This window comes from Heloderma suspectum, chromosome 2 (assembly GCF_057233095.1).
Source record: "Heloderma suspectum isolate Gila_16-S chromosome 2, 16-S_ref, whole genome shotgun sequence".
NCBI classification, from domain to species: Eukaryota; Metazoa; Chordata; class Lepidosauria; order Squamata; family Helodermatidae; genus Heloderma; species Heloderma suspectum.
This window is the reverse complement of record NC_139459.1, coordinates 50,039,321-50,055,584: the sequence shown is the minus strand read 5'-3', so window position 1 is coordinate 50,055,584 and position 16,264 is coordinate 50,039,321. Positions and strand designations below refer to the sequence as shown.

Genomic DNA, 16,264 nt, shown 5'->3' with positions numbered 1-16,264 from the left:
CAGAAAGCTTTTGGTCTAGTCAATTTTACTTCTAGGGAAAGAGGTTAAAGGACCAGTTCCCCCCCCCCCCCCCGGTTAATTAACTAGATCAGGAACTGCTTTCTAGGAAGAGTTCTGGTTTTGAAAAGGGGCGCGAGAACTTTCCCTCTTGGGAAAATCAACTGGAGGAAAGAGCTCTAGCTAGCTTGCTGCTTGAAACAACCACACCCTGCCTCAGCCTACCTGTGAGCAGATTTACTTGCAAGTAACCACCCAGGCTTACTGTTTGGAGGGAGAAGCTTTCTGGGGACATGTAAGATCTTCCGCAGGATGGTGGGTGAGGCACCAGAGAAAATGAAAGAGTGTGTTGCAATAACTGCTGAATAACTGGGTATTCTTTAAAACACAAACATACTTTTCTACTTTATAAATAATTGTTATTGTATTTTTCCTTGCTTCAGTTTTCATGAGACTGGTATATTTCAGCTCTCTGTATGGTTATCAAGGCAGCCAGTGACTGAAGGTTTGGATAGGATACTTGTCAGGAAATGCATGTTTGATGAAAAACTCAGGGATCAATATTATTTCACTCTTGTTTTCTTTACTGTGGGGGAAAGTATGATCAGCGAGTTTTAATTCTTCAGCTAATGGTTCCTGTTACATTTTCACTTGTTATAAACATCCATTGGCTTGTTTATGTTACATACATGACATTGTACTTTGCAAAAGGAAAAAAACACTCTACCTTTTTGTAGGGACGCATGCTTTAATCAGCAGATTGATCAACTAAATCTTCCATCTATTTAAGTGGTAAATTTTAATTGGTGGGGCTGTGAATTAAGAGCTTTCGTGGTCATTTTTGAATTTTGCATTTAAATTTAAGCAATTGGTTTTAAATTGGTTGAAAGTATAACTTTTTCCATAGTCCCACCTTTGCACCTGCCATGTTTCCTTTGTTATGGAGAAATGCATCAAAAGCTGTGGCTCTTACAGATGCTAGGGAATTGTTTGGGGAGCCATTCAGATGCCATGGTGATGGGTTTAGTATAGGATTCTGAACAGCACACAGAATAGCGTCAATGCCTTTCGATTAAGCGTGTGATAATTTCTTTGGTTTACTCTGTTTGTAGATGCTGCCAGGATGGAATTGAGCTGCGCTGAAGTGCCTCTTTATGTAAGTTCCACAACATTAGGTTTCTGCCCTAAAGGTCCTTTCTTTTGTTTTGAATGGGGGCTTATTGAGAGGCTGCATGAATGAAGCAAAAATTCTGTGGCCTGCTTGACAGAGACTTTAAGCCAGTGAATGCTACTGTCTCATTTGAGCTGGTATAGCAGTTGTGCCTTTTCTGCAGATTGTGGCCCATGTTTCTGAAATACTTCCGAAATAGTTTTCACATTGTGGCATACTGCACTTCAGTATGTTTTAGCTGGCAGCACTTGGAATGGAGATGCTAACTGTGGCATAAAAATAGTCACTCTGGTTTCACTCTGGTTTGGGAAAAAAATGTCCATTATAAATGTAAGTGTTCTATTATTCTCTCCCATGTCATAATAACCCATTTGGCAAATAAGGAAAATTGGATCTGGGGCTGGAATAGAACTTTCAAATATTTTTTAAGGGCAGCCCCACCACCCAGAAAATACATGGAGAGAGCAATCCTATGGCCACTAGACACTGTCTAGAGGGCCATAGGATTTGCTCATTTCTGGGAATGACCTTGGAGCTTGCACTCCGAGGTCAGTTCCTGGAAAACCGACTGCTCCCCTCATCAGCACTGCCTCTGAGGCAGCGTGGAGAAGCCCCGTCCTCCGTGCTCACAAGAGGAGCGCAAAGCGACTGAAAAGGGGCGGGGCTGGGGGGCGTTCCAGGGTGGGGAGAGCGGAGCTGCACGTACGACACATCGTACGGTCCGGTAGCTTCCTCTTCCGGTCGGACCCCCACTGCTAACCTGCCGAAAACAGTTGTCTAGCGAAAAATAGCAAGGCAGGAGAGGCGCAGAGGGAATGATCCCGCCGTGCCTCTCCTGCCTTGCTTTGGATAGGCAGTTGCCTCCGAGGCTGGAGGCAGTTGCCTACCTAGTTAGGATTGCGCCCTTAGTGATTTGATTAGGTCTAGATGAAGGGTGCTTCCTGGAAGAGTATTACCAATCATAAGGCATTGTGCAGCTGTTCCAGGTTTTTTTTTATGTAATGGATTTTCCGTGATAAGAAAAAAGACAGAAGTAGTAGGAAAACATGGGAGGATTACGAGTGGAAGACACTGTCATTTGAACCCCCTGTAGAATTGCATGAATGAGGCTGGGCGATGGTGCACCGAAAGCTTCATCTGAAAGCACTTGAAGTTAGTTGCACTTAATTCCCATTGAAACGAATGGGTTGGATCCAGACTTAGGGTGCAGTCTTATGCATGTCTAGACAGAAATAAGCCATCCAGCTCCCAGCATTCCCCAGCCAGTATGGCTGGCTGGGGAATGCTGGGAGTTGTAGAATTTTTTTTTCTGAATAAACGTGCATAGGATTGCACCCTTAGTCATGCTTAGAGTAGACCCATTGACATCAATGGGGCTTAAGTTAGTCGTGAGCCACTGGGGATTTACTTCTGAGTAAACATGCATAGGATTGCACTATATGTTTTGTGGTCCTATTTTTTTACGTTGTGCTGTTTTATTGTTGTATCTTGGGTGCCTTTCGGCAGAGATGTGAAGGATTTAAATGTTATAAATCATCCAGTGTCCATGCTGGCTAGGGATGAAGGGGATTGTAGTCCAACATAGTTGGAGGACACCAGGCTGGGGAAGGCAGTTACAAATAAATAATAACAAAATTAATTGTCTTGTAAAAATACCCTAGAACAACAGAATCGAACATGGGCAACCTGTCTTTGTATGAACAGGCACCACATGGAAATCAGGCACAATTGCCCTACTGATGAAGCAGCAAACGGTTATGTTACAGCTGGCCCGTAATTGGTTTCTAATGCAGTATATAAACCACTTGGGAGTTCCTTCCATTAGAGAAACTACTGCCTTATTAGTATAGCTTTCATGGGCAACACAATCAAGCCTGTATTTAAACCAGGCACCGAAAGCAGTTCTTTTGTCCATTTTCCATGAAGAGATTTCTGGCTTGCTGTGTTTGGATGAAATTCTATATATTTGGTTTTTGAAGATTTCAGAGATGTCTAAGGTGGAGATGATGAAAACAATCTTCTCCTTGAGTTTTGGTCCTTTAAAAAAAAAAGTGGCATGGAACCCATAGAACTGCAAAAACAATGATACCCCTCCAGTAATGCTGCTTGCCTGATCTTGTCTGATCTCAGAAGCTTAAGCAGGGTCAGCTCTGGTTAGTACTTGGATGGGAGACTGCCTGGGAATCAGGCTTCCTGCACTAAGCAGGGGTTGGACTTGATGGTCTTGTTGGCCCCTTCCAACCCTATGATTCTGTGATACACATGCAATCAGTTTTGTTTGAGGGGTGGGAAGCAGAACGGGTAAGGCTGATTATTTAGTGTGATGTATTGCGTCCAGCAGAAAGTGAACGAAACATTATTCTACATCAAATGAGTCAATAAAAATGTCACCTTGAAAAAGAATAAATCAGAAGTCTTAAGGACAGCTGCTGGAATTCAAATTATAATGTTTGAATTTGAGGATCTGTGGTCCATGTGACCAGTGAAGTACACAGTTTTTGAATCAGTCTCAGCCTCAAACAAATGTCATTTTATGTAGTTGGAAGGAAATTATTTGACATCTGCAACAGACTAGTGTCATGGTGCGATTAATAAATTGACTGGTTTTGAGGTGAATAATTGGGGCAGTATTTTTTTTAAATAAAAGCCAGCAACATCTTCATGAAAAACATCAACTGGTCATTTTTTATAACCACTATGTGTACAGGTGTGGTCAGGTTCTGATCCTGTTGCTGTCATTGTGGAACTTACATATTTTTCATTTTGTGGCTGGAAATCCCAAATTTACAATGGTCTACTTCTTATGCCATGGGTGAAGAGGTTCGTAATGGAGCTCTGTAGGACAATTTCCCTCCTTCTCCATACCTACAAACTTCCATGGAGGTAGTGTGATAGGACAGTGAATGAATGAGCATCCTGCTCATATCCTGATCCAGTTCTCTCTCCTTGCTTTGGAGCACAATTTATTTACAAGGCATGGAGAGAGAGGGCTGGATGGGATATGGGAGGCATGCGCTGTCTTTCCCATTCCTCCTGAATTACATTGTGCTGTGTGTGTGTGTAGATGACAACAGGGTTCTATTGAGACCTGTTAGAGTATTCCATATGCGGGCTCAGTACCCCCACAGTGCAAGACGATTGTATCCAAATTGAGTAATAGCATGTAATTATATGTTGTTTGTGCATCACGTTTATTTCTTTTAACTGCTGTTCAAGATATACAGTATGTAGCGCAACAATCTGGATTGTAATCAGGCAGTAATCCAGAAAAATCATACAACTATCTCTGTGCTTCCAGGGTGGTTTTGGTATGGAATTTCTCTCTCTCTCTCATTTGCGCACATGCGCGCATGCACACACACACACACACACACACCAGTTTTTGAAATGTATGCCAGATTCAGAAGCATTCTTCAAGAAAGCATATGGTGATATTGCTGTTCAAAGGAAAACAGGAGGAAAAAAGGAAGTCAAATTCCCCATTGGTCACACTTGCAAATATTTGAATGCACAAAACAGGTTTTCTGGATTGTGGTCACTGTAAATAAGTGCTGAACTCATAGGAACATAGGAATCTGTTATATACCAAGTCAGTATCTTTTCTAGCTCAGTATTGTCTCTTTGGACTGTCAGTATCTGTCTAGGGGCACAGGCAAGGGAGTTCTACATCACCTGCTCCCTGACCCTTTGAACTGGGGGGTGTCTCCATGAGCAATTTCCTGCGGGTTGGCTGTGTTTGGAGGGTTGTTCAGAACCCATGACGTTGTGGCCATCCTGCAGCTATCCTGGAGATTTTTGTGGAAAAACCGTTTTTCCCAGACTACTTTAAATATGGTTGTTTTCCTTAAATTGGGTTCTCTGGGCTTTTGTTGTTGTTTGCCCCAGCCCTCTGTATTTACTTTAGATATGCTAGCCCTGCCCAGGGGTGTGTCTTTCACTGTGACCCCGGTCAAGGGGTGCTTCTCATCCCTGTGTTTCCCAGCACAAACCTACATGTGTCTACGCAGAGGAAGGTTCTCATTGTGGTCAATGAGGCTTATTCTCTAAATGCACATTTCCAAAGTTACGTGGGATTCCTATAAATCGAAATAGTGCATTTCAGAGGCTTAAAGCACTAACTAGACCCATGGTAAATTGTTGAAGCATTTAAAAGGTTAAAGGCTGACGGGAGTAACTCCCCTAAAGGCTTCTTCGTGGAGCACTATGTCAATGCTGTGTTTCTTTGATGTTTTGTTTATTGTTCTTAGGAAGTTGTTAATACACAGCTTCGCAACACGGGGGAGGAGAAAGGGGGGTAGAAAGGGCTGGTTGGAAGCAATAATCTAGTAGTAGCAGAGGGGAGCCTGGATGGGGCAGGGGAAGCTTCTCTCATTGGTTGAGAAGCCCCTGCCAGTCTGATGACATCCAGTTCCACTCCGCCCCCCCCCTCATCCCGGAAGTATGTTCCTGTCAAACAGATTATAAAGGTGTGGTGCACTTGTTCGTGGATCCCTTCCAGACCAAAGCCAGTTCCATAAAAGATCTGGGTAATCACCATTCGCTTCTCCTTCTGTTGTCGTGGAGATCCCCCAAACCTGGATATGCCAGGGGTTGAACCTTTGGGCTCCACTCTACCACTGAGCTACAGTCACTTCTCTGAGGCCACAGCCATATAAATTTTATGTATGTATGTATGTATGTATGTATGTATTACATTTCTGTACCGCCCAATAGCTGAAGCTCCCTGGGCGGTTCACAACAATTAAAACCACAAAATGCATCATAAAATGTCAAAGCTTAAAACTACAATATAAAAGTACAAACCACAATAAAACCTAGGAGCATTGCAGCAATTTAAAATAGAATAACAGATTTAACACAATAGTGCTAAAAGACTCAAATGCCTGGGAAAATAAGAAGGTCTTCACTTGGTGCCGGAAAGAGCACAAGACCTCGCCAGGCGAACCTCTCTGGGAAGCTCATTCCACAACCAGGTTGCCACAGCAGAAAAGGCCTTCTTCTTAGTAACCACCCACCTCACTTCCTTTGGCACGAGTTCCCAGAGAAGGACTGCTGAAGGTGATCTTACAGTCCAGGCAGGTATATATGGGAGGAGATGATCCTTCAGATGTAAAAGATAGTCCAATTATTTTTATCCATAGTAAGGCTTTAGACTGAGAAATTGTTGAATGCTGATGGAGAAAAAAAACAATTCTCCTAATCATCATATAGTTTCTCAACGCTCTTAAAGCAAGGTGAGCCATGTAAGTAAGGCCATAGGTCTTATCTGGCCCTCCCACACAAGTCAAAAATCCTGTTGGGTAAGCACAAGTCCTTAGGCATGCCTAAGTAGCATCTTGAATCCCAGTCCCAAACTGCTATTATGTAAAATGCCTCTTATGTAAGAGAACCTGCATTGCATTTAGTAATGATCACTTGTTTTCAGAAACTATCATCCCTTTTTAAGCACTGGTGAGCCCTTTATTTCTGCAGGGTTTGGGAAGAAATTGGAATCAGGGTGGCGGTGGTGAGACTATACCGTCTCTGGAGTTTATTGGAGGGCAGCAAGGGACTGAGCAAGTCTGTTGATACATGCCACTGAGAGATTTTTTGATATTTTTCACTTGGGATTTTATTTTGTTTTGAAACAAAGTGAAAGACAGAGGCAACAAAAAACAAGATGCATAACAATACAACAAGAATACTAATAAAATAAACTCACTTATTATAATTCTTAGTATATCATAAATATGCTTGTGGGACAGCTAGAGTAGAATAGCCTAAGGAGAAGCTCACTAACTAATGAAATGATCTGAAGGGGCTCTAATAGGTTTGGGGAAGTCCCTGGACTGTTAAATGCTGCACTATTGCTAGCATAGGTTGAGTTTTTCAGGTAGTGGGAAATGTGTGAAATAATGCAAGTTTCTTTTATCAGATGTCAATATACAATTAGCTTACAATGACAAACGCTCACATTTATTTTAGTTAACTATTTCTTGATAACATTATCTCTTATTTTCCTTATGCTGTTGTACAGTCACTGTAAAGTTCTTCTGATCCCTTTGTACTTTGCAGATAACCTTTACTTCCTTGTTGGTTCTGGTTGACTGCAAACCTGTGCAAGAGAACTTAAAATGTTCGCTCTTGTTCTTGTGTGAGAGCACATCTATTGTTCAGTCATGAGTTATCCAACTTTGCTTAGACCTCACATTTTAGCATTGCTTTATGCAGACTATGCTGACCACTTATGCATTTGTTACTAGGATTATCTAGCAGCACTTAAAAAAACTTTTAAAATTTGTTTGCATATAATAACAAACATTCCAAAATACAAATCTTAGGGTGAAATCCTACGCATGTTTAGAAAGCAAAGAAGTTCTACAACTCCCAGTATTCCCCAGCAAGCATGGCTGTCTGGCCAACGCTGGGAGTTGTAGGACTTTTTTCTGTCCAAACATGGATAGGATTGCGCCCTTAACTGCAAAAAATTAACATTTATTACAGCCCAAAGATTAGTTAGAGTCATCTTGTCTGCACCCAAAGTTTTATAAACTATTTATTTTTAAGAGTGCCCATCTGTAAAGGGTCAAAGAAAGAAAAGTGTGTGTGGATTAAGGCTATGGCCTGGTGCCAGATATAATGCTAGCAGTTTGCTAGGATGCAGACTGGGAATGTGGTGCAGGCTCAGTTCTCTCCTCCCCTTGCTTAGACACATTTTCCCCCTTCCTTCCCTGGCTAGCATTAAATACGGTGCACCATGACACCAGCATTGGTGCCAATTTGTAGCCAGGATTTGCAAAGCAGCTTCCCATTGCTGGCTCTGGGTTTTCTTTAAAATATTCTGTGTATGAATGGTTCCATTTTTTTAATTACATTTATATCCTGCTTTTTTCCCCTTGCAAGGAATCCAAGGTGGCTTACATGGTCCTCTTGGTTTTATACTCACAACAACCCTGTGAGGTAGGTTAGGCCAAGAGTCAGTGACTGGCCCAAAGTTACCCAGTGAGCTCCATGGCCAAATGGGGACTAAAATTTTGATCTCCCGAGTCCCAGTCCAACTGTCTAAGCACTATACCACTCTGGTTCTCTAAATAATAATAATAATAATAATAATAATAATAATAATAATAATAATACAGAATGATTGGAGAAATAATACATTTTGGTAGATCTTTAGGGACTGCGGTATGTCAGTGAGTCCCTTTCCTTCTGTTGTGCCCCTTCTTCTCTTGCTGGCTCCTTCCTACCATGGGCTGTTCCAGCTGCTGTTGTTGCTTTTGCAGTGCTAGAGAGTGCAGGAGAGTGTTGCTAGTCCTTATGCCACAAAGCTCCCTTTGGGGTGATCTCCCATTTCAATGCCTTGGTTACATAATAGTTAGACTACGGCAGTGTGCACTTTGTGGGGCTATCCTTGAAGAGCATCTGGAAACTTCAGTCGGTGCAAAATGTGGCAGCTGTGCTGCTTCCCGGTTCATGGTATTGTGATCACACCAACCTGATACTGAAAGACCTTGCACTGGTTGCCAATTGTTTTCCAGGCTCAATTGTTAATTCAAGGTGCTGGTTTTAACCTATAATGCTCTCAACAGCTTACAGTCTGGCAACCTGAGGGCCTGCGTGGCTTGGTATGAACCTGCTCAGTTACTAAGATCAGCAGGAGAAGACACCCTTGCTTGCAGAGGCCCTCTTGTTGACCACGCAGGAGAGGGCTTTCTTCTGTGTTGCTCCCAAACTCTAGAACACACTCCCTTTGGAGTTGCGACTGGTCCCCTAAGCTCTCTGCATTCAGGAAGGGGGACAAGACATATCTTTGAAACCTGGATTTTGAAATTGTTATGGCTTTTATGGTTGTTTTTAGCCTTTTACTATGGTTTTTATTTGATTCTGGTTTTTATTTTTTAAACTTTTTGTAAACTGCCTTGGCTGGTTTCAGAAAGGGAGTATAAAAATACAATTAATAAATAAGGGAGCAGGGCCCAGCTCTCTCACACACTTTTTAGCTCTGTTGGGACTTGGAGGGCGATAAGGATCACGAGAGAGTTGTGCTCTCCTATCTCCAGGCTAGTCCTTCCCTTGGGAAATAGGATGTCACTTCAGGCCCCTGCCCATCTATGGACCTAGACAGGTGCTCAGCCTTGCTGACCTCTGCTGCCAAGCCTGCAGCTTCTAACCCTGGCTTCAAATCCCACTTTAAAAGCTAACTGTGGTTGGCATCAGTGCAGACATAATGCTGCACGGTTGTTGATGCAAACCAGGGAAGGGAGGAGGAGCTGTTTTTTTAAAAATATTATGTGTACAAGCTCACATGGTAGAGCAGAAAGAAATTATCAGACCAGGCATGTGGTGCGGCTTTCATTTGGCTGCAACACTTCAGGTTTGTGGCTGCAGTGGTGGTATGACTGAATGCTCTGAGATGCGCACACACTTATTGTTCATACAGAACTAGAATGTTGGCCTGACGGTTCTAGTTTTGTATGGATAGGGGCATTATTACATGGGGCAGCATTCAAATGTACTAGCCCCCCCCCAAACCCTGCAGTGTGAAATAGTAAAACCTGTAAAATGCAGTACCACATGACTGTTCTGATCATTTATTTCTGTTCTTATGCAAATTCTGAAGTTGTAAAATCAGTTGTCTCAGTTTTGGGGAGCAGCAGCACATGCTCTGCTTGTGAGTTTCCTGGAGGCATCCTCTGGACCTCTGTAGGAAAAAGGATAGTGGAGCTGATGGTCCTTTGGTCTGAACCGGCAGGAGTCCTCTTATGTTCTTAGGCAATATGACCCTAGCTGAGCAATCGTTATTTCATTTTGTTGTTAAAACAGCTTGGATATGTTTGTATTTTCCCTAAGAGGTTTATTTTTTATTACTGAAGCTGTGGGATATAAATAAATAAACCACCATACCCTGCAGCTATATTAATATTTGTCTGCATGTTTTTGATAACATTATATATGAAGATACAGTTGCATTTAATGACAGCAACGGACTAAACTAGCGGATGTTTCACGATCTATAAATGAGCACACATGCAAATGCATTTGGGACATGCCTGTAGAAGACTATATGTAAATGTAATTTGTTTCTCCCTTTATTCCCGAGGGAAGGGCGTGGCAATGGGGTTGCCACTTACACAGTGCCACAGAAGAGGAAATGCATCACCAAAAAGGAGGACAGATGTTTGCCTAAAATTTGCATGTGCTAATTTATATGTCTATATGCAAATGTATAAATATTAATACAGTTTAAATAAAGTGTGCAGTCATTGCCCTAGTGGGCAAGACTGTGAGCAGGTGACCTGTGTACCTGCTCAGTCTTCTCCCCATGCGCTGACTACTGATGGGCAACTTCAAGACTCAGTTCTTCCTTCTGATGGTTCTTTATTTTTAAGCCAAACGTGGATTGGACAGCCCTTCAAACAAAGGACTGTCCTTTGTAAAAGATACATGGCCACCCCAAGGAGGGCAACTAGTTGGCTTTGTCTCTATTATTCGTTACTCCTCTCTAGTTTATTCTAGTTAGTACATCATGAATCTGATAAAGTAGTAGACCAGTGTGGTGACCAACCTTTTTGGCAAGAGTGCCCTGCCAAACCCCAGAGTATTAGTGCCACTCCAGTATGCGCTGTACTGCATAAGATGTTTATTTGTTCATTTATTTAGGCTATTTATATACCACTTGATATCCCAAGATCTCTAAGCAGTTTACATGAACGTATTCATAAAATACAACATAAAAATGAATGTAAAAACAACATAAAACAATATAAAGAATATAAAATAATAAATCCATTAAAAATGTTACAATAAGAACAGTAGAGCAGAGCACTGCAGTTATGAGTGAGGGAAAGCCTGAGTAAACAAATAGATTGATTGATTGATTGATTGATTGCATTTATACCCCGCCTTTTTTCCTCTTGCAAGGAACCCAAGGCGGCTTACATTATCCCCCTCCTCCTCTCCATTTTATCCTCACAACAACAACCCTGTGAGGTGGGTTGGGCTGAGAGTCTGTGGCTGGCCCAAAGTCACCCAGTGAGCTTCCGTGGCCGAGTGGGGACTAGAACCCGGATCTCCCAGCTCCCAGTCCAACACTCTTGCCACTACAAATACATCTTCAAGAGGCATCTAAAGCTCGCCACAGTTTCCGCTTCTCAGATCACAAGTCTAATAGCACCCAATAATAGTCTTCAGAACCATGTAGGAAGAAAGCCAGACTATAAAGCACATGGTCTTTGATGTGTATATACTAATGCCCAGAGTATGGGAAACAAATAGAACGAACTTGAACTGTTAATATGGGAGGGAAATTATGACTTGATACGTGTAACTGAAACTTGGTGAGATGACTCCCATGACTGGAATACAGCAACTGAAGGATATAATTTGTTCAAAAAGAAGGAACAGAAAGGGAGGTGGAGTTGCACTGTATGTTAAAAATACATATCTCTGCACAGAAATACAGGAGGGTGAGCTTGGTAGCCCCATCAAGAGCATCTGGGTTAAAATAAATGGTGCAAAGAATAACTGGAACATGGTGGTCAGAGTCTACTACTGGCCACCCAATCAAGGAGAAGACAAGGATGAAACTTTTGAAAAGCAAATTGCCAATGTTTCAAGGAAGCATAATATAGTAGTAATGGGGGACTTCAGTTTCCCTGATATTTGTTGGGAGACAAATTTTGCAAAACATGGCCCCTCCAAGAAATTCCTGACTTGTGTTGCTGATAACTTCCTCCTACAGAAAGTGGAGGAAGGAACTAGAGGATCGGCTATCCTTGACTTGATCCTAACTAACAGAGATGACTTAGTGGATAAAGTAGCAGTTACGGGAACTCTGGGGGAAAGCGACCATGTTGTACTTGAGTTCTTGGTTCTAAAAGAAGCAAAAGCCAAGTGCAGCCGAACGTGTACCCTGGATTTTAGGAAAGCCAATTTTAATAAACTCAGAACAATGATAAGTAATGACAAGTGACTCTAATGAAAAAAGGAGTCCAAGATGGGTTTTAAAAAAGGAAATTCTAAAGGCACAAGTACAGACAATTCCAGCAACAGCAACAAAAACAGTGGAAGACAACAGAAGAAGGCAGTGTGGCTTCACAAAAAGGTTAGAGATGACCTGAAAACAAAAAGGGACACATATAGGAAGTGGAAGGAAGGCCAAGCTACAAAGGAAGACTACAGGCAGGTAGCACAGAATTGTAGGGATGGCGTCAGGAAGGCCAAAACTGAGAACAAGCTGAGGTTAATGAGGGATGCTAAAAGCAACAAAAAGGCTTTCTTCAGATACATGCATAATAAAAGACAGAGGAAAGAAATGGTGGTTCAACTATTAAGTAAAGATGGCAAAATGATAACAGATGACAAAGAAAAGGCAGAAATGCTCAATTCCTACTTCTGCTCAGTCTTCTCCCGAAAGAGGGTCTATGACCCCCCCTGGCAAAGGCAAAGTACAGGCTGAAGGGGCAGGATTGCAGCTTGAGATTGATAGGCATATGGTCAAGGAACACCTAATTCCTTTGAATGAGTTCAAATATCCAGGGCCAGATGGACTGCATCTTAGAGTAATAATAGAAGTGGGAGAAGAACTCACAGAACCACTGTCTATTATCTTTGAGAAATCATGGAGGACGGGTGAAGTGCCAGATGACTGGAGGAAGGCTATTGTTGTCCCTGTCTTCAGAAAGGAGGAACCTGGGTACTACAGACCAGTCAGTCTGACATCAATCCCTGGGAAAATTCTGGAGCAGATTATTAAGCAATCCATCTGTAAGCACCTTGAAAACAATGTAGTGATTACTCGAAGCCAACATGGAATTGTCAAGAACAAATCCTGCCAGACAAATCTGATCTCATTTTTTGATCAAGTAACCTCCCTTGTGGACTGTGGGAATGCTGTGGACATAATACACCTTGACTTCAGCGAAACTTTTGACAAAGTGCCCCATGATCTCCTGATGAGCAAACTAGCTCAAAGTGGGCTAGATGAAACAACGATTAGGTGGATCCACAGTTGGCTACAGAACTGGGATCAAAGAGTACTGATTTATTTATTTATTTATTTAATTTCTACACTGCCCAATAGCCGAAGCTCTCTGGGCTGTTCACAAAAATTAAAACCAAACAACACACAATAGAACAATTTAAAATATATAGAACAGTAAAACCACAATATAACAATACAACCACAATAAAACCTAGCAGCAGTGCAGGAGTTTAAAATACAGATTTAAAACAGCAAAGATAAAAATTTAGAAAGCTAAAATGCTAAAATGCCTGGGAAAATAAAAAGGTCTTCACCTGGCACCGAAAGGAATACAGTGTAGATGCCAGGCGAACCTCACTAGGGAGCTCATTCCAGAGCCGGGGTGCCACAGCAGAAAAAGCCCTCCTCCTAATAGTCACCCGCCTCACTTCCTTTGGGATCAGTGGGATCTTCTCAAACTGGGGAGAGGTAACAAGTGGGGTACTGCAGGGCTCAGTCCTGGGCCCAGTGCTGTTCAACATTTTTATTAATGGCTTGGATGAGGAGGTGCAGGGAATGCTTATCAAATTTGCAGATGACACAAAATTGGGCAGGATAGCTAATACCCTGGAAGACAGAAACAAAAAGCCTCATTTCAAGTACTGTGTCCAGTTCTGGGCACCACACTTTAAGAAGGATGCAGACAAACTGGAGAGGGTTCAGAAGAAGGCAACAAAGATGATCAGGGGACTGGAAACAGAACCCTATGAGGAGAGACTGAAATAACTCTGCATGTTTAGCCTTGAGAAGAGAAGACTTAGGGGAGATACAATAGCGTTCTTCAAGTACCTGAAAGGTTGTCAGAGAGAGGAAGGCCAGGATCTCTTCTCGATCATCCCAGAGTGCAGGACATGGAATAATGGGCTCAAGTTACAGGAAGCCAGATTCTGGCTGAACATCAGGAAAAACTTCCTGACTGTTAGAGCAATATGACAATGGAACCAATTACAGTGTGGGAGGTGGTGGGCTCTCCCACACTGGAGGCATTCAAGATGAAGCTGGACAGCCACCTGTCAGGGATGCTTTGACTTAGATTCCTGCATTGAGCAGGGGGATTGGACTCAGTGGTCTTATCAGCCCCTTCCAGCTCTTCTATTCTATGATTCTAAGTGGGAGAGCATCAGAGGGGTGGTGCTACTACAGAGAAGTCCCGCTTATGTGCCATTACCCAGCAACACACTGTTCGTCATGGTACAACCAATAAGGCTGCCTCGGAAGATCTCGGGGGTCAATTTGCTGCATATAGGGAAAGTCAGTAGGCTAGGTATCCTGGTCCCAACTTGTTTAGGGCTTTGACTGTCAGCAGCAAAACTTTGAACATGGCTCTGTAATTAATAGGCAGCCAGTATAGTTACTTTAATATGGGTGTAATATGTGTATAGCCAGGTGCTCCACTGAAAATCCTAGCTGCTGCATTTTGCACTAGCTGCAGCTTCTGAACCAGGTGCAAAGGTAGCCCCACACAGAGTGCATTACAGCAGTCTAATCACAAGGTTTCCAGTGCATGGATCACCGTGGCTAGAGTATCCCTATCTAGGAACAGGTGTAGTTGGTGCACCAATCGAAGTTGGTAATGGGTGCTCTGATGCCACTGAGGTCACCAGTGGTAAGGATGGATCCAGGAACACCCCTAAACTATGTACCTGCTCCTTCAGAGAGAATGCAGCCCCATCTATGGCTCAATAGTTAATAGGCAGCCCTCCATGCCTTGGGGTGATTTTGCCTCTACTCCCTTAAGCCAAGAAGCAGGCAGCAGCATAGCACTAGAGAGGCAGAGAAGATTGTAGGCTTGACTGTCCCATAGCCAGGACATCCTGTTCCTGTCCAAGAGTGTCATAATAAACCTCTGTTGTTATCTGTATCTCTCATGGTGTCCACGCTACATGTTGGCCACCTACAAAGTAGACTCTTCCCTATGAAAGCTCATGCTGAAAGCAGATAGTCTTTAAATGTCACGGGACCCTTGGTCATCTTTACTTCTCTCAAGTTAACACCTCTACAAAGCATCAAATGACCTTGCTTACTCTTTGGGACTTGGTTTAATTTCGTAGGGTCCCCCCCGCCCTTTGGGGGTGTGATGGTGGTGTTGGCGGCGGTTATTTCAATACCTTCTTAGGTTTGCCATATCTAGTTTCATTCTATTCATACAGGTAGTCACATGCTTTTTCTTAAACAAAACATCAACAACTGTTCATTAGACTCTAATCTTCAGACTGAATGTTAATAGACTCACAGTGGTGTATTAGCTACGTATTCGTTTTGTTAGTTGACTTGGGTTACTTAACTGCCACTCCTTTCCTATTTTATTTTTCAGCTTTGGCAGTTAAGGTTTTTCTATTCTTGTTCATAGCAACAGCTGCTGGGCTTGTTAAACTCTTCCATGATGAGTCGATGCATTTACAGTGGCCCAATCCTACCCACTTTTAAATCCCGTTGATTTTCAGTGGGAGAGTTAAGCATGTGCTTAATCTATCCTATTAAAATAAATGGGAATTAAACGTGCTGAATGTTTGGTAATATATGTCCAGTTTATATCAGATTATAAAAAAAGAAAGAAACAAACAAAAACATGTGCATGTTTATTTATTATATTACATTTATATCCTACCCTTTCCTCCAAGGAGCTTAAAGTAGCATTTATAGATTCTGCCCCCCCCTTCCAATTTTGTCATCCCAATGACCCTGTGAGATAGGTTAGGCTGTGAGATAGTGACTGGCCCAAGATTACTCAGCTTCATGGCTGACTGGGCATTTGAACCTGGGTCTCCCAAGTCCTATTTCATCACTCTAGTTGCTATACCACACTGATGTCTTGCATGGCAGTTTATGTACCAATGGGGCTCTAAGTTAAAGCCATGGGGTTGTATCCAGACAGTGACCCAGTTTGCACATCAAGGCGGCAATTCCTGGATTGTTTATCCCAGCAATTGCCAGGGAGAAGAGGAGCATGGAAGCCATTTCCAGTTTCAATTAACAATGAAGCAACACCCAAATCTGGAAGTCTGGGTTGTTTAATGGTTAAACAACCCAGACCTAATCCAACAATTGCCCATGGTTTGTAATTGGGTTAACTCTGGGTTGTTTAACCCATGAAT

The 16,264-nt window shown here is 42.5% G+C and overlaps 1 protein-coding gene across 2 annotated transcripts in view; it reads left to right on the top strand.

The window, feature by feature from the left end:
• Positions 1 to 16,264, top strand: part of ARHGEF28 (Rho guanine nucleotide exchange factor 28) — a 211,346-nt gene that overhangs the window by 24,347 nt on the left and 170,735 nt on the right. For both annotated transcript variants that reach the window (XM_084833481.1, XM_084833480.1), the window contains exon 2: positions 1,110 to 1,153. In XM_084833481.1, the coding sequence (XP_084689607.1) occupies positions 1,121 to 1,153 (33 nt within the window). In that variant the 5' untranslated portion in view covers positions 1,110 to 1,120. The remainder of the gene's footprint in view (positions 1 to 1,109; positions 1,154 to 16,264) is intronic.